This window comes from Amblyomma americanum, chromosome 2 (assembly GCF_052857255.1).
Source record: "Amblyomma americanum isolate KBUSLIRL-KWMA chromosome 2, ASM5285725v1, whole genome shotgun sequence".
NCBI classification, from domain to species: Eukaryota; Metazoa; Arthropoda; class Arachnida; order Ixodida; family Ixodidae; genus Amblyomma; species Amblyomma americanum.
The window spans coordinates 158,879,000-158,900,151 of NC_135498.1; the positions used below are offsets into that span (position 1 = coordinate 158,879,000).

The 21,152-nt window shown below is 47.8% G+C and overlaps 1 protein-coding gene and 1 non-coding gene across 2 annotated transcripts in view; one reads left to right on the top strand and one right to left on the bottom strand.

Annotated features, from left to right (window-relative positions):
* Positions 1 to 20,619, top strand: part of LOC144121918 (4-pyridoxate dehydrogenase-like) — a 74,448-nt gene extending 53,829 nt beyond the window's left edge. Inside the window, exon 11 of the mRNA XM_077655357.1 lies at positions 18,433 to 20,619. Coding sequence (XP_077511483.1) covers positions 18,433 to 18,733 — 301 coding nt within the window. The 3' untranslated portion in view covers positions 18,734 to 20,619. The remainder of the gene's footprint in view (positions 1 to 18,432) is intronic.
* Positions 15,626 to 15,717, bottom strand: TRNAI-UAU (transfer RNA isoleucine (anticodon UAU)). Its single transcript is given in 2 exon segments — positions 15,626 to 15,661; positions 15,680 to 15,717. It is a non-coding gene; the product is annotated as a tRNA-Ile (tRNA).
* Positions 20,620 to 21,152: the final 533 nt, after the last annotated feature.

Genomic DNA, 21,152 nt, shown 5'->3' on the forward strand with positions numbered 1-21,152 from the left:
AGATCTTAAATTTTCTTCCTCACGCTTCTCCTCTTGTCGTATACAGCTTGACCTTTCGATCGCTGCTATCTTTATTTGCTGTTTGCAAAGTTCTCACTGCTGCCATACTTTCAGTTCCCCGCTCGTCTCTAATTTTCCGATTTCTTCATTTACTTTCCTGCTAAAGATGCCGTCTGTAATCATATTATTTAATTTCCACATCTCCCAAGAACACTGATTTCCTCTTTTCTTTGTCCCTATCCCACACTCCACTAAACAATGATCATAAAATGATACCGGTACTACACTGTAGGTACTGAATTTTGAAATAACATCCGGCGACACATAAATGCGATCTAGCCGTGCATGGCTGGACCGCTGAAAATGTGTGAACCTCACAGAGCGCTCTCCTTCTAAACATTCCGCCACATCATTGAGATTGCACGTCGCTATAACCTCTGAGAGTGCCTCAGTGTTTCTGTCCCTAAACGCCCGTGCACTGGTTTTATCACAACCCCTCAGAACGGAATTGAAGTCACCCATGATGATCAGGGATTTCTCACACATTAAGTACTTTTGTAGGTTTTGAAAAAAAAAACTGTCCTTTCATCCACCGCATTTGGAGCGTGCACACAAATGATGCGCCAATATGTTTTGTTGTACACGAAGTCAACCAAAACACACCTACCTGATGGACACGCCATATATCCCTGAACCTCAAGTCCCGGTAAATTCTTAATGAAAATGACACAGCCGCAGAAGTGCATATAGCGTGGGACACTACTGCAAAATACCTAGACGTGAAACGTCTCACCATGTTCCCGGTCTCATCTTCCCCGTCAATTTTCGTTTCCTGCACTGCCAGGACGTCAATGTCATGCTCAGTTAAAATGCGGTATACCTGGCTCTGCTTCTTGCTTGCCAGTCCCCTGACCTTAAGTGTACCGACTTTTATGGGGGACGCAGGAGCCATTTTCATGCAGAAGAAAGAGGCCGGGAACATGGTGCTTACCATTCCCGTCTAGCGCGTGGCTAGACGAAGTCTGACACCGGAGCCATCCGGTGCTGGTTCCAGGCCTGGCTGCGGGGGCGGTTTGTCGAGGGTTCTCCTCTCCGTCGACACATTAGGTCGTGGTCGGGTGGATGGCTGCCGTCCTTGGGTCGTTTTTGCCGGCGGCTCCTCGACACTGGGGGCTGCCGCCTTGTCTCCATCGGCTCCGGTCTGGGCGTGTGGTCGCTTCGCTGGGGCAGGACCACTGGTAGTACGGGCGCCGCTTATGTGATGGTCCTCGTTCGGAGTAGCTGGCTCGGTTTCTTGGAGCGCTGGCGCGCTTATTGCATCTCTCTTGCCTCCATCCCATTTTTCGAAGATTCTGCCCCTTCAGGCTTCCGCCCACCATCGCTGCTGGAGGGTCCCGAAGAGTCCGTCGCACCTGCGTGCTTTTCGGGCTCCCCTATGCCTTTTGCAGATTCCTCGGCTTCGGCTACGTCCATCAGGAGTTCCGCAGAGTCGTCTTTCGACACAGCACCCGTAGCCACCACATAAGTGTGGACACAGTCGGTATCCGCGTGAGCGTACCGCCGACATTTCGTACAGCGGGGAACTTTACATTCACGCCGCACGTGGCCCGTACCGTGGCAGCGCAGGCACTGCATTGGACGTCCCGGTGCCACGACAAAAGCCAACTCTCCGGTGACGCGTGCCTGGTGTGGTAGGTCATCCACTTTCAGACCGGGCTTCAACTTCAGTAGGACAGTCCTTGTCGTTGAGCTCTTGTAATTGACGCCTTGGATCCGCCATCGCTCTCGCGTAACGTCTGTCACTTTGCCAAATGCCGCTAATGCCGTCCGGATGTCGTCGTCGGCCACACCATGAAGCCTCCAGTGTAGCCGCAGCTTTACCTGCTGGTCTTCCGGGTCGATGATGAGGCAGCGGCGACTCTTAACTTGCAGATCATTGAAGGCGAGCAACTTCTTTGCTGCCTCCGTGCTCCGCAGGGTAACCGCCCACACATAGTTGATTTGGTACGCCCCCAACGCGACCACGTCGGGGAGCGTACCGGTCTCGGCCTGGGCGTCGCGGAAAACCTCGACGCGAAACGGCCTCGCTAGCACGTCTCCGTGAAGAAAAACTGTTGAAAATAACACGTCCTGTGGGCAGCGTCGACAAAATTATCTGGTACTCCTTATCTTCGCAGTCATCAATCCTGTTTCCGCGGCCGTCGAAGGCCGCTGTCGCCGCTCCGCTGGAGCCCATGATACTGCGATCCGATCAGCTCGGCTGCCGGAAGCAGAATGAACCAATTGCGCCACTGGGGAGATGGCGGCTGAGCACTCAGAAGGCGTTCTGTATTTTAACCGACACATGCAAATAGATTTGTACCTCCGCCGGCAGAAAGTACTAGACAAGTAATAACAAACAGCATTCCCCACGTGAGGCTCAAACTCACAACTCCGGCCTTGCTCACGAGCACTGTCGTATAAGTACCAGGTCTACCCAATTGCGCCCTTGGTTTTTTTTTTTGTTTCCTGTTCTGCGGTCCGCAACAGTACATGCTTACACATGCACAAATAAAAACAATTTAAAAGGCGCTTGCCGGTCTTTGGCGTGCGCCGGTGTTTAAAAGTGGTTCAAATTTGACAAGAGCGTCTAACACCGGCAGCCAGTCTGGCTGCTCATTGATTGCCTTACACACTTCGCGTATGAAAGTAACACTTTCAATGAAGTACTCTCGAGCAGGCCTTGGGTTCAAATCGGCATGATGCACAGCCATCCTAGTGCGCCATATACTGTGGAGGCATAGGGCCATAATCATATCATGTGACACCCCTCCTTCATTAGCGGTAGGGAGAAAGCGGATGCCGTACGGCGTATTTGGCAAGTCCTTCTTTATGGTGCGTTACAGTAAGTCTCATTCAAAAACCGCGTCTGAACAGTCAAGGAGTATGTGGTCAATAGTCTTCGGTCTTCTACAGTGCAAACAGTTTACAGTCCATGGGAGGAAGATGCCTTTTTGCTCGAGCCACGGCTTGACCGGGAGCGTCGCAGTGTGTACTTGAAAAAAGAAGCTTTTCACAGACGGCCTAACCGGCATGCGCTTTACCCTCTTCAAAACATCCTTACCCCCTCCATATGGATACAGTGAACGATACATTGGGACTGGCATATACACGATATCTTTTTACAGTTTCTTTCGGGTGACGTTGCTCAGGTACGCTACCGAAAAGCGTGCCTGAAGGACGCGGAAAGACAAAACAACCTCCCGTAAAAATCCGCACACACTTGGCCCGTTGGCCAGAGAAGATGAGACAACAAAAAACGGCAATTGATCACGCAGTCTGGTTTGAGTTACTTTCCGCAGAAATTCACCAGTTTGGTCTCGCACAAACAGAAACCTGGAAACCACTTGCTTCAAAAACAAGCGGACTAAACCCAGCCCTGCACTCTTCAGTGCGCGAAACAGATTGGTGCGACTCGTGCGCTCCCATGTTGAACACCATATATACACAGCAAGCACTCGGTGCAGTTTTTGTATGCTCACTCTTGACGCACGCACGACCTGCAGAACATACCAAATCTTTGCTACAAGAAATGGGTTGCAGTCGGTTGATCTCGCAAATATATAGAGGTCCCGCCCTCCGAACTTTGCCTTCTTTTCCTTAATACGTTCCGGCTTCGTGCTTCTGCGGTGTCTTTATAGTGCTGCAGAGGCACTCCCAGATACTTTGTTGGCGAGAGCGACCATTGCGTATTTTCAAACACAGCTGGTGTGAGGCCCCATTCACCGTGCCAGATACCGACTGATTTGTTCCAATTGATACTACTTCCCGTCATCTTGCAGAACTTGGTTGTCATTTTTATTGCGTTGCTGACACTGGGTTTGTCGACTCAGAAAATCACAATGTCATCCGCGTATGACAAAAAATTAACTTCGCTTGAACAAAAACTAAAACCGGTAATAGCCTTGTTCGTTATAATGCTTAAACAAAATGGCTCGCGAAACAAAGCAAATAATAAGGGTGACAAGGGACACCCTTGCCTAGCAGACGATATCACTTGGATTGAAGTGGTTGTCCTATTTATTATAATTCTGATAAAATTATTAGCGTAGCATAGCTCTATCCCCTGTAAAAGTTACTTGCCGACGTCGGCGTGTTTCAAGACACTAAAAAGGACCTTGTGGTCGACTTTATCGAAAGCTTTTTCTAAATACAACTGAACCATTGCTACCTTCCCACAGTGCGCATCACAACACTCTAGAACAGTTCTTGTCACGTGTATGTTCGTTTCGTTAGGACGCCCTCTAATGCGGCATGTTTGGTGCGGTCCCACTAGCTCTTGTATTGCCCGTTGTAGTCTTTTACCTAACACTTTCGCAAAAATCTTATAACCTCTGTTGGCCAGCGTTATCGGTCGGTACGCACGCACAAACAAAAGTGAAGTAGCGTCATCAGATTTAGGAATCAGCACCACATGGCTATGTCTAAAAGACGGAGGCAATTCTTTTGTGTTGTATGCTTCTATTACACATTGCAGCACCATTGCAACCTTGTCTTTAAAAGCTTTACAAAATTCTGAACCTAACCCGCCCGGTCCTGGTGCTTTTCCGGTGCTTAATTCATCAATAACGCTTCCTATTTCTGTTATGGTAATTGGTGCCTCTAGGCTTTCTTTCACTTCTAGCTTTGGCATGAGCTTTAAGAACTCTGTTTCAAATTCTTCTGCGAGTTCTGGTTCCCGGCTAATCAGTTCACAGTAATAGTCTACGAAAGCGCACTTAATCGATTTGCTGTCTCGCACAACTGTGTCTCTGAACGTTATCGCTCTTATTTCGTTGCGTGCAGCATAGATCCTTTCGTCTGACATGGATCGCCGAGTCGGGGCTTCCCCCATGTACAATATTTCAGCACGCGCGCGTATTACCGCTCCACGGTATCTGTCTACATCGGTTATCTCAAGTTCACTCTTCACTTCTTTTATTTCTTTAATGAACCGACCCGGCGACGAAGCTTCTCCGCTCAAATAGCAGTCCAACTTTTTTTTTCAGTTCATTTCCTTTTTCTTTTTATTCTTACTCCGTACGCTGGCTCTTTCTATGGCAGTTATTTTCGTGTCTTGTTTGAATAGTCCCCACGCTGCAGTGTAGCTTTGCATCTTGCATGCAAGCACGTCGTTCATTTTGTCTTGCATTTTCTGTATAAAATAATCTTCATCAAGAATCTGAACATTGAACTTCCACAGACCCAGTTGAATTTAGGTGTTTTTTTTTACCCGACGTCACAGTGACGAAACTGTGATCACTAAAAGAAACGTTTTTACATCATAATTGGTACACGCAGGCACCAGTGTTGCCGAAACGTAAATTCGGTCTAATCTGGCGAGGCTGCCTCGCTGCTGATGGGTAAAGTATTGGAACGTTAGATTAGACATAAAGTAACCCACATCTTCCAGTGCTCGGTCTTTTACACACTCGCTCAGAAACACCGAACTCGTGTATCGAACCGGTGCCTTTCTCGCTTGATCTGCTGATCTGCACCTACAGTTAAAACCTCCCAAGAAGACAATGATCCTTTCATGACTGTTTAGGTGTCGATCAGCACTTTCAAAAAACATTTTTCGTTCACTTGCGCTATTTGGAGGATATAAACAAATAACTCGGAACTTATTTGCATGTAGAACAAACTCACACGTAATGAGGTGGCCACTATCACAAGTGTAAACACATTCTATAAACGCTTCAAGGGAATCTTTAACAAATAAAGGACACCCACCCGCTGTGCCAATAGCGTGAGAAATGCACACATTATACCGCGCTCTGAAAGGTTCCACCATGCGGTTCGTTGCCTCTTCGCTTTCAACTTTCGTTTCTTGAACAGCAATTACATCTAAGTCATATTCCATAAAAAGCCGACTAAGTTGGTATTATTTCCTACTATTAGACAAGCCGCGCACGATGAGTGTGCCCACGTGTAAACTTGTTTCTAGGTTGACTGCCATTTTACTTAAAGAAGCACCCGAACCATACAGTATCGCCTCCATTATTGGAATGCATCCTCGAAGTCGCATTTCCTACAAACTGCGCTGTAACTTGCGGCCTTCGGCTGATTGAGGCGGCGTTTCTTATGTTACCGCAAGCAAGTGGCTCTACCTTAGCCACTGTCGCTGGCCGGCGGGTTCGACACACTCACTTGGCATCGGGTCACGTCGGCGGCAGTGCCAACAGCTTCCGTTCGGGCTGAGGCTCGGGCGGAATTTTGGGTGCTGGCTTCAATGTTGATCTTCGGGTGGGCGTAGTTTTCACAGGCGGCTCCCCGCCGACTTCTTTGCTTGTGTCGTGCGTCTCGTTGCCGCTATCGTCGTGAAGCCGCTTCGCCGCGGTGGCACCGACGCTCGACATCACGACGTCTTCAGTTCCCTGCTGCGTGACGGTCGCAGTATGCGAGGCGCTAGTCATCTTTTTGTCATTCTTTTCGGGGTAGTCGTTGGTGGGCGTTGTAGCCCTCCCCGGCTTGCCCTCCTTTGTTGGTGCGCTCTGTTCCTCTTCCTCCGAAGGAGGAACCGGGCTAATGGCGTCTTGAGCTGGCGGTTCAGTCGCACCACCAGCTGCTTCTTCTGCGTCGGCCTGATCGATGAGGGGCTCAGCTTGGACTTCATTGCTTGCGACGAGTCCTGTTACATTGGCGTACGTTCGAGTACACTTGCTCTCATCACGGCCGTAGAGCTTGCGCACAGTGCAGCGCGGCACTTTGCACTCTCGCCTAATGTGGCCCCGACTGTTACTCCTTAAGCATAACGGCGGGCGACCTGGAACGACCAGTAGGGCAGTACTTCCGGTAATACGTACTTGATGTGGCACATACTCGAGAGTCAGTCCGGGTTTCAGTTTCAGGCCGACTATGCGGGTAGAAGAGCCCTTGTCAGAAATGCCTTGAACGCGCCAGTATTCCCGAGACAGGTCAGTTACTTTCTCATGCGGGGCCAGCGCAGAACGAATACCTTCGTCTGGGGCGTTATGCAGCACCCAATGCGGTTTCAAAAGCATATCCATGGTTGGTCGGGCAAATGACAAGGCATCGTTTCTCCTTAACTTTCACTTCGCCAGCTTACAGAATTTTCTTCGTCGCTTCTCGGCTACTGAAGATGACCGCCCACACGTGGTTCATCTGAAACGCCCCCAGATCTAGCAGTTTGGGGAGCATCCCCAGGCGAACCAACGTGTCCCGAAAGTCTTCAACACGAAATTCCTGGCTTTCAAATCATCGTAAAGAAAGACAGTATTCAAAACGGACGCACCTGCTGGTAATTGCGGCAACACAACTTGATAATCCTGGGCATCTTGACCAATAGACCTGTTTCCGCGGCCCTGCTGGGCCGCTGACACCGCTCCATCGGCGCTCATGAAAACGCGACCGTTCGCTAACGCGGCCAGAAGCAGTCCTCCTGGGAAGCTCGGCACTCACAAGGCGTTGTGTATTTTAACTGGCACATGCCCATAGAATTTTGCTTCGACCGGCAGAAGGCGCTAGAAACGTAATAAAGAAAGGGGTATTCCCCAGGTGGGGCTCCAATTCACAACCCTGGCATTGCTGACGAGCACTGTCGTATAAGTACCGCGTGCTAACCAATTGCGCTACTGAAGAGCTGGCGGTTGAGCACTCACAATGCTTTCCGTATTTTATCCGGCACACGCCCATAGAATTTTGCTTTGACCGGCAGAAGGCGTTAGAAACTTAAAAAAGAAAGTCTTCCAAGGTGAGGCTCGAACTCACAGCCCCCGGCATTGCTCACGAGCACTGTCGTATAAGTAACGTGTGCTAACCAATTGTGCCACTTTTTTTTCTTTATTGCAGGTCTCTGTCAGCGCGCACTAATACAGGACGATACACAAACAGAAAAGAAAAATTAGGAAAACAAAAAGTGCTGTAGCATCCAGCTTTCTACTGATGTCACTTTAAAATTCCTTCAGCACTGTCAAGTCTTCTACTCTCGGCAGCCACTGTGGTACACACTCAAGCGGTTTCAGCACTTCAACAAATCTGGATATACTCTCGCAAAAATACATCCGAGCTGGCCTCGCATCCGGATCGCTATGGAAAGCGATCATGCGGGAGCGCCATACAGATTGGAGTCCGGCCAGCATTATGAGGTCGAATGGAATCGCCTCTTCATTATTTATTGCTAGGTACCTAATATCGTGTGGGTCCAGTGTAAAATCCTTTTTGACCGTTCTATGCAGGACACCCCAAAAGTACACCCCTTCCTAACAATGTAGAAAAACATGATATATAGTTTTGGGCTGTTAGCATATCATACAGTCATTGTGGGTTAACAGCGCAACAAAGACGGGACAAAGGCAAGACAAGCGCTTGTCTTTCCTTTGTCTTTGTTGCGCGGTTCACCCATAATGAATGCTTACCAACTCACCCAAACTTCAGCTTTACTCAATATCATACAGTCAGCTCCCCACGGTAAGAAAAAACCCCTTGCTCTAAGAATATCTTTACTGGCAGTGTTTCAGTGTGTAGCTTGAAGTAAACGGATTTCATGCCAAGCATCACCTGCATTCTCTTTACCCTTTTTAGAACATTCTGACCGGGTTCTCTATTATGCAAGGCTCTGTACATTGATTCCGGAAAAATGCTGTCACACACATCTTTGTAAAGTGTTATTTTCGCCGAAAAAGATAGTCATTCGAAAAACGCGCCGACAAAAATCCTACACTAGTACCCACCTCCTTGAAAAAACCTGAAATGGATCCAGGCATCATATTTGGGCCAACGATAAAACTAGACAGAGCACATCTTAATATATCTTGGCACACTCGGCGTAAAATAGGATCGCTTGTGTCACTAAAAAACAATTATATGAACGAGCGGTCGCACAAAGAGATGCGACAGACTGAGACCACCATCCTTCACCCTTCTGAACAAATTCGTTCGGCTACACCTATGCCACTGCGATGCCCATATAAAGGTGGCGAACACTCTGTGCAGCCCTTGCACATTCAGCCGCGAGCAGTGCTGTACATGCATCAAATAGCATAACTTAATTACAAAAAAAATCACATACTGTGGCCCTGGCGAAGAACGAAAGGGGAACCCCCTTCCACCTGTCTGCTTCTTCTCGCGTTTCGTGCAGCTGGTTATCCAGAGGTCGTCATTGTTTTTGTAGCATTCCAAGGGAACACACAGGTGCTTCGCTGGGGTTTCACCCACTTCACGCCAGCAAATGTGTCTGGGGTTGTCGGCCATTCTCCATGCCAGAATCCTAGGCATTTACCCCAGTTAATTAAACTGCTTTTGAGGTCCCGGAAACCCTTCACTACTTCAACCGTTGCTGTAATACTTTCTTGGTCGATGCTGCATACGGCAACATCATCGGCATATGCTAAGAGCTTTACTTTAGAAGCTTGCAGTTGAAACATGCGAATTGAATCATTCTGAATAATAGCCAAACACAGTGTTTCAAACTAAAGAAAAAATAAAAGTAGACTGAGTGGGCAACCCTAGCGTACCGAACGCTGCACGGCAATGCCCCCCCCCCCCCCCCCCAAAGACTTGTTTATAAGGTTCGGGGTGCAATTCCTGTACGCCATGGCCACTCCCTCCTTAATAGTCGAGCCGACATTAATATGATCAAGAATAGCGAACAAAATAACATGCGGGACACAGTCAAAGGCCTTCTCTAGGTCAAGCTGCAGCACAGCGACACACGCTTTCATGATGTTACAGCACTCAAGCACGCACCGCATCTTATGTATGTTACTCACTATAGACCTGCCCCTGATTCCACGTGTCTCGTGGCAGCCTACTAGGTCTTTAATCAGTGTTTGGAGTCTGCTCGCTAAAACTTTCATTAAAATTTTGTAGTCAACGTTAGTTAAAGAGATTGGCCTGCAATATGTCAAAAGGCTAAGTTTTTCTGCGGCATCAGTCTTAGCTATAAGAACAGTGTGTGATGTACTATAGGACTATTTTAAAGCTTTCATTTGGTAAGCCTCATTAAAAACTGCTGTGAGCACTGCAGGCAGCTTTTCTTTGAAAAACTTATAAAACGACGTGGACAAGCCATCGGGCCAGGCGACTTTCCGTTCTTTAAGTTTTGAATTGCTTGGCACATTTCACCTTAAGGTATTGGTCGCTCCAAGAATTCTCTTATCTGATCGTCCAATCGCGGCATGTGGCCAAGAAATGTCTTTGTAAATCCGTCCAAGTCGGCATGATGAAACGCAAGTAGCGCTTGATAATGCTCAGAAAACTCGCGCCCAATGCCCTCATTAACATCCAGCACGACGCCATTCCGCTCTATCTGAGCTATGCGGTTTCGTCGGGCGTTTGTATTTTCAAATCACAGAGCCCACTTCGTATGTACCTCGCCTGCTTTCAGTGAATTTGTACTCGCACACACCAACGCGCCTCGATAACGGTCTTCCTCGATCAATTTCAGTTTGTTTGATTCCTGACGTCGTCTTTGAAAATACCGCGCGTTTTCCACTACTCTGCTACCAATTTCTCCCATGTTGTTCGTAGCTCGGTTTCCTTAATTTTTCATGGAAACGAATCGCACTGGCCCTCTCAATTGCTATGACTTTAATCTGTTGCTTGCATAGTTCTCCTGCTGACCCAGATTCAGGCTACTGTTTGGCTTCATTCTGTTAATTTCTTGTAATACTTTGGCACAAATTGTTGGTCGCTAAGTAGCTTAGAATTCCTTTTCCACATGCCACATACAAAGATTTTCAATTGTTTCTTTGTTCCTATTGCGCATTTAACCAGACAGTGATCAGCAAAACACACTGGTACAACATCGTAACTAAGGCACATCGGAATGGAATCCAGAGCAACGTAGATCCGGTCCAGGCGTGCGTGGCTAGCACCCTGAAAATGAGTAGTTTACAGCGCGTGCGCTCTGTAGGCATTTAGCCACATCTGATAATTCCGCTTCGGCAACGACCTCAGCTAGTAAAGCCGTACTGCTGTCTCTAAAAGCTGTGCAGCTGGTTTTGTCCGAAGAGCTCAGCACGCAGTTGATGTCCCCCAAAATAATGAGGCGTTTTTCAAGCATCCTGTACTGTCTAACATAGGCAAAAAAATTATATCTTTCCTCCACTGTATTGGGCGCTTACACACAAATCACCCGATATTCCGTTTTACATGAAAGGAAGTCGCACACTATTAATCTCCCAGAAGGGCATGACATGATGCGTTTGAACAGCAAGACCGGGCAGCAACTTTTTAAAAGAGTACACACCCTGCCGACCACCCAACAGCGTGGCTGACGACGGCGTAGTACCTTGATGTGAAACGCAGCACCATGCTCCCAGTCTCCCCCTCCCCTCAACTTTTGTCTTCTGAACAGCTAGAATGTCAATGTCATTGTCTGTTACCAGCCGATACAATTGACTGTTTTCGTTAGTGTGCTAACCCTCTGACGTTCAACGTAGCTACTCATAGAGACGGTTCAGGAGCCATTTAGGTTTGCAGTAGGACGGAGGCGCGAAGCACGGTGCTTACCTTTAGCATCTAGCATAGCTCTAGACGCCTCCGGGGCCGTCCGATTGGCTGCTCTCGCCTTTCGACGGGGGTGGTTTGTCGGCAGGTTTTCTGTCCGCGTTGACGTTTGGTCGCGGCTTGAAGGTAGGCCGCCGTCCTTGCACCGCTTTCACTGGCGGCTCGTCGACGCTGCTTGCGAGCGCCTTGTCGTCGTGGTCTCCGGAGACTTCGTGGGGGCGTTTCCTTGCTGTACCGGTACCCGTTGTAACGGAAGCGCCATTGGAAAGCGGTTCCTGGCCCTTAGACGGTAGAGACGGTAGTGCTTGACTACTCGCTCCACTTTTGTCGAGGTCCTGCTACACCGGTGCTGGACCAGGCAACGGCCGACACGGACGGTCCGCACTTATGTTCTGGATGCACCAGCGAGGCCTGACAGCTCTGCCAACGCAGTAGGCACCGGCTCACCAGTTCATTTCGCCGCGTCCTCTGCCTGGGTCGCGTCCATTAAGTGCTCGGCCTCATCCCTTGCCCCCTGTCTCATTGCCGAGGCATACGTACGGATGCACTGGGAGACCTAGTGTTCGAAACGCCTGCAGCGCGGCACCTTGCACACTCTCCGGGTGTGGCCAGTGCCGTGACAGCGCAAACAGTGCATCAGACGACCGGGAGCGACGAATAAGGCCAGTTCTCCTCCAAACCGTATTTGATGCGGCAAATCTTCAACTGTCATGCCGCTCTTTAGCTTCAGAACGACCGACCTCGTCGTGGAGCCCTTGTCACTCACACCTTTCACACGCCACCGCTCTCTGCTAACGTCCATGACAGTCCCAAATGCTGCTAATGCGGTCCCCACGTCCTCGTCGGCCACGCCGTGCAGCAGCCAGTAAAGCCTAAGCCTCACCTGCCGATCCTGCGGGTCGATGATGACGCAGCGGCGTTTCTTCATCCTTAAAGGCCAGCAGCCGCTTTGTAGCCTCCGCGCCGTTAAGTGTGACTGCCCACACGTGATTTACCTGGTAGGCTCCCAGGGCCACGAAGTCCGGCAGGAAACCAGTAGGCAAGAGAGCATCTTTTAAATCTTCGACCCTATAGCGCCCCGCTCAAAAGTCGCCGTGCAAAAACGCGGTGTTCATAACGATGATTCCTGTTGGCAGTTCGGGCAGTATCAGCTGGTAATCGGTGTCGTCGCTATCGGTGATCCTGTTTCCACGGCCAGCAAGAGCCGCTATCGCGATCCGCCGTAGCTCATGATTCTGCATCCGCACCGAACGGTAGCCGGTAGTAGAATAACCAATTGCGCCACTGGGGAGCTAGCGGTTGAGCACTCAGAACGCGTTCTGTATTTTAACCTGAACATGTAAATTGATTTTATGCGTTGCATATTGCAATCACTCAGTTCAGCCCTCGGGCGCGGCCGGGCAGCCACCAAACCACGTGACGTGACGTCACGACAGCCGGAGGAAAAGCTAAGCCCCAACTCGCGCGGTCGCGCGCGGCCGCAGCCACCACCTGATTCCCGCTCCTCACGCTAGGGGCGCTGCGCCGGTCAGGTACCAGGGGATAGACACTTTGTGCATTGCGTGCGGAGAGGAGGAGGAAACGGCTGAACACTTGATACTTTTCTGTAAAGGGCTTCACCCTACAGTGGAAGGCAGCGGGGCTGACTTACCCAAGGCATTGGGGTTTAGGGATAGTGAAGGGAAAGTGGATTTTAAGAGGTTAGAAGTAACCAAGCGAAGGTTATCTGATTGGTGGCTAAAAGCAAGACAGGAGTAAAATTTCACAAGACATGGCTAGGTGGCTTGAGCCACCGCCCGATGTAAAGGGTTCAGCCGTATCCATCCATCCATCCATCCAGATGATATCTCGATTATGTTGATAAAGAAGTTAGGACCAAAATCCAAGCAAACATTAATACAGGTAGTGAACAAAATGATAGTGGATGAGAAAGTCCCCGATGAATGGCGATTAAGTAGAATGAACATGATATATAAGGGAAAGGGGGACAAAGCAGACGTAAGTAACTATCGCCCCATAACAGTGACATCTGTGGTTTACAGGGTGGTGATGCAAATTATAAAGGATAGATTGCAGGCTTGGGTGGAGAACGAGGGGATGTTAGGGGAACTACAGAATGGGTTCCGGAAACAAAGGAGGTTGGAGGACAATCTATTTTCATTGACACATTGTATAGAAATTGCGGAAAAGGAACATAGGCCCTTATTGCTAGCATTTCTGGATATTAGGGGAGCCTATGACAACGTTACTCAGGAGCATTTGTGGGACATATTGGGCACATTGGATGTGGAAAATGGAGTAATTAATCTTTTAAAAGATATATATATATATATAGAGGTAACAGAGTGCTCATTAATGGGAAAAAAATGTATCAGGGCCTGTAGAGATACAGCGGGGGCTTAGACAAGGATGTCCTCTGTCCCCTTTGTTGTTCATGTTGTACCTGCAAGGTTTGGAGGCCAAGCTAGAGGGGAGCGGACTAGGCTTCAACCTATCTTTTTTCAAGCAAGGGGAATTGATTAAACAGACATTACCGGGACTAATATATGCGGACGATATAGTGATAATGGCTGACAACAAGGAAGACCTGCAGAAGTTGTTAGACATATGCAGTACAGAGGGAGATAGATTAGGCTTCAAGTATAGTAAGGAAAAATCTGCAGTCATGATATTTAATGAAGAGGGCGGCGAGCATAGAATACAGGAGTTCGTGCTAAAAGTAGTGAATGAGTACAAGTATCTTGGGGTGTGGATAAATAACAGTGTTGAGTATCTGACAGAGCATGAAAAATATGTAATGAATAAATCTAGTAGGAATGCAGCTGTCATGAAAAATAGGACACTGTGGAATTACAATAGGTATGAGGTGGTAAGAGGGATCTGGAAAGGGGTGATGGTCCCTAGCCTGACCTTCGGGAATGCGATCCTGTGTATGAGGCCAGATGTTCAAGCAAGGCTGGAAATTAGGCAACGGGGAGTAGGGAGGTTAGCTTTGGGAGCACATGGCAATACACCAAATCAGGGGGTACAGGGTGATATGGGATGGGCGTCTTTCGAAAGCAGAGAGGCTAGCAGTAAGATAGCATTTGAGGAACGATTGAGAAGGATGGAGGAAAAGCGGTGGGCTAGGAAAGTTTTCAGATACCTGTATATAAAGAATGTTGACACGAAATGGAGAAAGCGAACTAGAAAATTGACAAGCAAATATCTGGACAGCAGTAAGGGGGCAAATTAGCAATTATCGGTTAAGAAAAAGGTAAAATGGAACAGAGAGAGCTTTGTGGAAAACAGGGATGCTGACGAAATCGGCACTGGAAACATACCGGACCTTTAAACAGGAAATTGTCAAAGAAAATATCTATGATAATTGTAGGGGAAGTTCTTTGTTGTTTGAGGCCAGGACTGGAGTTTTGCGGACTAAGACGTATAGAGTCAGGTACCAGGAGATAGACACTTTGTGCATTGCGTGCGGAGAGGAGGAGGAAACAGCTGAACACTTGATACTTTTCTGTAAAGGGCTTCACCCTACAGTGGAAGGCAGCGGGGCTGACTTACCCAAGGCATTGAGGTTTAGGGTTAGTGAATGGAAAGTGGATTTTAAGAGGTTAGAAGTAACCAAGCGAAGGTTATCTGATTGGTGGCTAAAAGCAAGACAGGAGTAAAATTTCACAAGACATGGCTAGGTGGCTTGAGCCACCGCCCGATGGAAAGGGTTCAGCCGTATCCATCCATCCATCCACGTCACGGAGGAAAAGCTGGGCCCCAACTCGCGCGGTCGCGCGCGGCCGCGGCCGCAGCCACCACCCGACTCCCGCTCCTCCCGCTAGGGGCGCTGCGCTATGATTGACGTCACGGCATATGTTAAAAGAGCTGCGCTCCTTTGCCGGGACAGTCTTATACCCCTGTCACACGGGCATTTCGAGGGCCCTCGAACCGATAGTCTATCGACTCGAAGGCGATCGAGCGCTGCTACACGGGCAGTTTCAATGGCGATCGAGTCAATAGCCTATCGAGTCAACGGAACAGCACAGAACTCCATCGAGATATGCAACGCATTCATGGCTTAACCAAGCTAAGCCTGGCCATTTTTTAATTCCGCCGGCAGAAAGTACTAGACATGTAATAAAAAACAATATTCCCCAGGTGAGGCTTGAACTCACAACCCCGGCATTGCTCACGAGAACTGTCGTATAAGTACCGTGCGCTAACCAATTGCGCCACTGGGGAGCTGGCGGTTGAGCACTCAGAAGGCGTTCTGTATTTTAACCGGTACATGCAAATTGATTTTTACTTCCGCCGGCAGAAAGTACTAGACATGCAATGAAAAAGAGTATTCTGCAGGTGAGGCTTGAACAGAACCCCGGCATTGCTCACGCCCGCTGTCGCATAAGTAGAGTGCGCTAACCAATTGCGCCATATGGAAACTGGAGATTGACGGCCGATTTTTACCTTGGCCAGCAGAACGTTCTGTACCGGAAATAGAAGAAAAAAACACTCGCCCGGTGATGCTCGCACTTCATAACCCGACATTGCTGACGAGCACTGTAAGGTAAGGGCTTGCAGCAGGTATTTGTGGTAAGCAGCGTATGCTCTCAGAGCTGCGCTCCGTGTTTCAAGGCCCACTTACGGATGGACTAACTGATAGAGGCGTCATTATAGCATGCATTATAACCCTGCTCATTAATACCCTGCTAATTTTCCTCAGATTGTCCGCATAGGAAGGCTCGTAAAACATGTGCATGTGTAGTCGCAACTTAGCTCAGAGTGGCTTTTCGGTCTTATGTGCTTTGACTGTTGTGAATAATGACCTCCTTAAATTGGCTGTTTCTTTGCTCACGCGTAAACCCTTAGATCATTCTTGAACCCTGGGCGCTTTTAACAGACGCACGCTAAATTTATATTTACGGAATTGAGCAGCGTTTCCTTACGGGAGCCAATTATGATGATCGGAACCACGTAGCGTTTATCCTGTACAAAATAAACGCTCGCAGAAAAAGTAATTTTCGGGGTTAGGTAATTATAAACAGTCTTATTCTGAAATCAATTTTCCGTCAGTCGTGCTGACCTGTAGTCGTTCAGATATCTGTACCCAGCAGTGGCCACTTGCCTATAGAATCGTAGATGGCGACATAATTTTTACTTTTTTCGTGGAAACAATAAATCTTTTAGGCTGCACTGCTGACACGTAGGTTGTGATGATATTGAGTTTTTACTAACAGCCTTCGTTGTAGTGTCGCGCATGCTGCACAGATGTCGAGATAGAAAATTGCAATTCGGCATGATTGCCGCAGAAGTAAACGACGCTCTCTGTCCACCATTATCCTATAATTCTAAACCGACACGATTTCAACGGTACCTGCAGTAACGTCTGATGATTATCGGTAGCTTTATCGGTGTGACTGAGCGCATGAATGGCGCTAGCATGGTATTGTTTTTGTTAGTCACCGATTTGACTGTTTTTGCAGCAGTGTGCATCCAGAGGTTCAGCTTCCTGAGAGTGACGTGCTGTAGGGCGGGAAAATAATTTTTTTTTTGGAAATGCATAATTTAGCACAAAGAACGACACAGAAACCGTTTAGGACGGATAAAATTTCTTATACCTCTATTGCTCCGACCGCGGGAACAGTAGTTAGCTTTTTACCACTTATGTTTCGTGTTGATAACTGAATGAGTGGCAGCGCTGGGACAAATACAATAGGCGGCAGCTTAGCATGACGCAAGCCAGAACATGTAATGGTCCAAAACAATGTTGTGTCGGTGGTTCAGGCTCACATGTAACAGGTGTATCATTATGATTTTCAGAACCTGGGGTCTAGTGATCGCTGTGAGCCCTGGAGTCGCCACCTTCATGCAACGGAGGCTGCTGCTGTCAGCATCACTTAGTCGTGCGAGAGAGCTGAAAAGTTGCGAATTTTAACTATTGTGCACGTTTCCCACTGAACTAATTTTTCTTCATACAAAGGAAGGTCTTATTGCCGTAGTCCACAGCGCTTTCCGCTTAAGCCGCTCTATTTCCCTTTTTCCCAATTCAACCACCTCATCGTGGGTACTTCAAGGCCAGCAGCATAATTATTAAGATGTTAATGAAGATGCATTCGTTTTAACGCGATAGCATTAAGGAGCTCGCGTCGCGGAAAAGCTGGTGTTGCTGTCTTTGTTGTCGTTGACCGTAAGCGAAGTATCCACGAATCCCCAGAGAAGCAACCTGCGAGGCAGGAGGGCCACCTAAGTCGCGTATCCTTGCGTAGTCATCACAACTTTCTCAGCGGATTGTGAGGAATCTTCGCACAGTTTCAAATGGCAATTAAATTATTTATTGGTCGCTAGAAGTTACTCGGCAAGTAAAACCCGGGTCGCACAAGTCCCGCCGGTGGCAGCGCCGGCCATCGTAGCGCAGTGGCCCATCGCTGAACCGCTGCACCACTGCGCCAGATGTGGTATAAGTATTCCCAAGTATCTATGAATTTTAAGTGGTAAATGAACTGTTCTGCATATATGGGCATTAAACCATTATTCTATCGTGTCATACCCTTTAGGCAGAGCTTAAGTGTCCCATCCAATTTTTTTTTTTACTTCAACACAAGCAGGAGGCAAGTACTGAGGACCCCGTCATGAATAGGACAAAGAGAAGGAAGAACTTTATTGAACAGAGTTTAAACGAAAATCAGCGCCCCAATGCAGGACAAGCCCCCTCTTCAGGGCTCCTGTGCTGGCTACCGCTCCTCGGGCCCGGTCGATCAGCTGTTGGTGATCTTCCTGGTCGGAACTAGACAGCATGGTCTCCCATAGCTGAGGGCTTGTGGAGGGGATGGGTATGATGGCGGGGTTCAACCGACATTCCCAGTGAATATGGCCCAGCGAAGGGTATTACTTACAGTGTTGGCATACCCAGATAATGAGTCGGGTAGAGTTTATGGGTCCTTATCATATTTTCTTGCGCAGGGTTCGTGGCGGTGTCACCGGCCTGCGCGTCGTGGATGCCTCTGTGATCCCGGACATGTTGTCAGGGCACCTCAACGCTCCGGTCGTGATGATCGCCGAGAAGGCTGCCGACATGATACTCGAAGACGCCAAGAACGCTGTCCAGGCGGGAAGCAGAGTGGTGGCTTCAAGCCTGCAAGAGGCACCTGTCGGCGAAAGCACGCTCTACTCTTCGGCCTCGCTCCTCTGGTCCTCCCTGTCGCTGTCGGCAGTGTCGCTTCTCACAGTGCTGCTCTGTACTCATGTGCTGACGCATCGATGAAGTCTAGTCAACCCGAACAATGTGTAAAAAGTGCATACCCTTTCGTGTAAGTCTTGGCGGTTAACTCCAAGACGTGTTCTGTCCATGGCCTGTGGGTGACTCCAGCAACAATGGCTTCAATGGCTCGTGTCGGATGACGATTCCATATGTCTTTCAACTTCATTACGATGGTAGTTCTCGGAGAATGCGATTAGTTTAAAACAGAAGCGAGGCGTTTCATTTATTCAAGCATTTTACTGAGAACGCTTGCGTTCGCCCTTTTTATTAAAAGGGCTGAAGAACAAAGGTGGAAGGTAGCAGTTGCACTTTGTTTCAGACAGTTTTCTTCCGACTTTCTTGCGTGCAACTGCGTCCACGGAGTATACACCTTCCGAGCAAAAATTATTCTGAGGCCTGCACTTCAGCTTTAAATGAAAAATACGGGGCAGCAATTCCTGCATAAGGTGCAGAACCATATAGCAAAAAGCTTAGGGAACGGTGGATGTAACGTCGAGACATAGCGCGCCTCATCGAAGGGGATCATCGCACTAAATTGCTAAACAGCATATCAGAAGAAGACACGAATTTAACTCCATATTTTGGCTGATTATATTTATTAGTTACTGTATTGCGTGAAGTAGATTTTAGAGAAATCATTGTGGAAGTATCATACCCGACTGGAAACTGTATGAAGGTGTCCGCTAAATGTCCTTCAGCTGAATGGACACAAAAGTATAGTGGCTTTTAGTTAATAGCAGGCCTCAACAAAAGAAGCATTCTGAACCAATTTTTTTTTTATATCAACAGAGTTTCTTGGGGCGATTTCTGCACTTGACATTTTTCAGCCTCTGCAATTCAGAAGGCCCTGTTATTACTTGAGTATTTATTAATTAATGCTACAGCATTAGAGGCCCCGTTCTTGAGCAAAGCCGATAGCCTTCCGTTCGTGTCAGAAAAAAGCAGGTGTCCCGTCTGTCTCAGTGAGAAGATGGCAATGAAATTAATTCAAATAAACTCAATGCTGTTGGTGCCTACACACTGGGGCACTGCGCATCAGCTTATTGGTTGAGAGATATGCAGCCTCCCGAGGAACTATCAGAAAAACTATCTGTGGTGCTTTTGAGTGTTCAGCGCCGTGCGCACCTGACGGCAGCCGTGCAAACTGGAAGTGTTTGTGCAGATTTTTTGGATTTAAGTGATCCGCTGATTTGCACAGTTCTTATTTTGTTAAACGTGAATAGTAATTCGTATGAAATGCCTGAATCCTTGTACAAAACTTCGCACTTGCACTTAAATATTTCCTTATGCAAAATCAGCCTTTGTCGCCATTCATGCTCCCACATATTTCCTTTCGTCTGTACCCTCCCCGAAGCCGATTGTAACGACTTGGACCGCTGTAACGTTCCGTTATATTACCGAGCGCGGTTCGTTGTAGAACCGAAAACACTTTGTTCACTGCAAATAACAGGAAATAATGCCCCCTTGGCAATCTTTTTAGGGAGTTTAAAAGTTTAAGACCGTTTTTGGCATTTATAACAAATAGTTATCGTCTAAAATTCACAACTTGCATGTGCGCAGCAAAATAAAAATTATTGCCTCATCTAAATAGGAACCAGCTATTTGGCTTCTTTTTTTTTTCCTTGAACTGCGCGGGTTTTTCTTGTAAGGGATAAAAAGTTACTTCTCCTTGCCTTGTGGCGGCCTAATTCCCTTCAAATGTGATGTGCGTCTCATTAGGGGCATACTACCATTTATATGTGACTTACAGTGCTTCCTTCAGAAAAAGCCTGCATATTGTTATGTGCTATCCACAATGTTCATGTTCTCGTCTCCCTTGTTGACATCAAGCTAACATTTTCAGCTGTGATGTGGTATGTGAAGCAATAAAGCTACTTACCCTCTTCTGACATTTGGTTATAGCCCTAAAAACCTGAACATTGTTTCAAAGCTAGCAAGAGCGAAGATAAGGGCTCAGAACTACAAATCTCTACTGCCCTGAATCAGACTGCAACGATGCGTAGTTTCAAAGGTCGTTTACCTATCACCCGAAACTAGAAAAAATTACGAACCAGCCACAGACATTTTAATACCCGACTATTTTTCAGTGTCTGAGGTTTTTGTAATCACTAAATGCGCTTTCATTTTCATTGCGGAACATGACATGCCGAATGAAATTCAAGCAAACAACAAGTCGTTTTCATATTGCGAACTAAAGACGGGACTGTGTGTGCAGCCATGCAATGAAGAGACTCAGCACCATCTAGCACTGAACTTCTGTGACACGCATGATAGCTGTTACGTTCGTTTCTGTCATGGCAAGCCAACTGATGTGTACAGCTTTCACGGCCGACAAAATTTGAGCTGCTTACTGATGACAAACTCATACGGGTGAAGTCAGGATAACGAGGTAAGGCTATATCGCGGCTTGTCAGTGCAATTA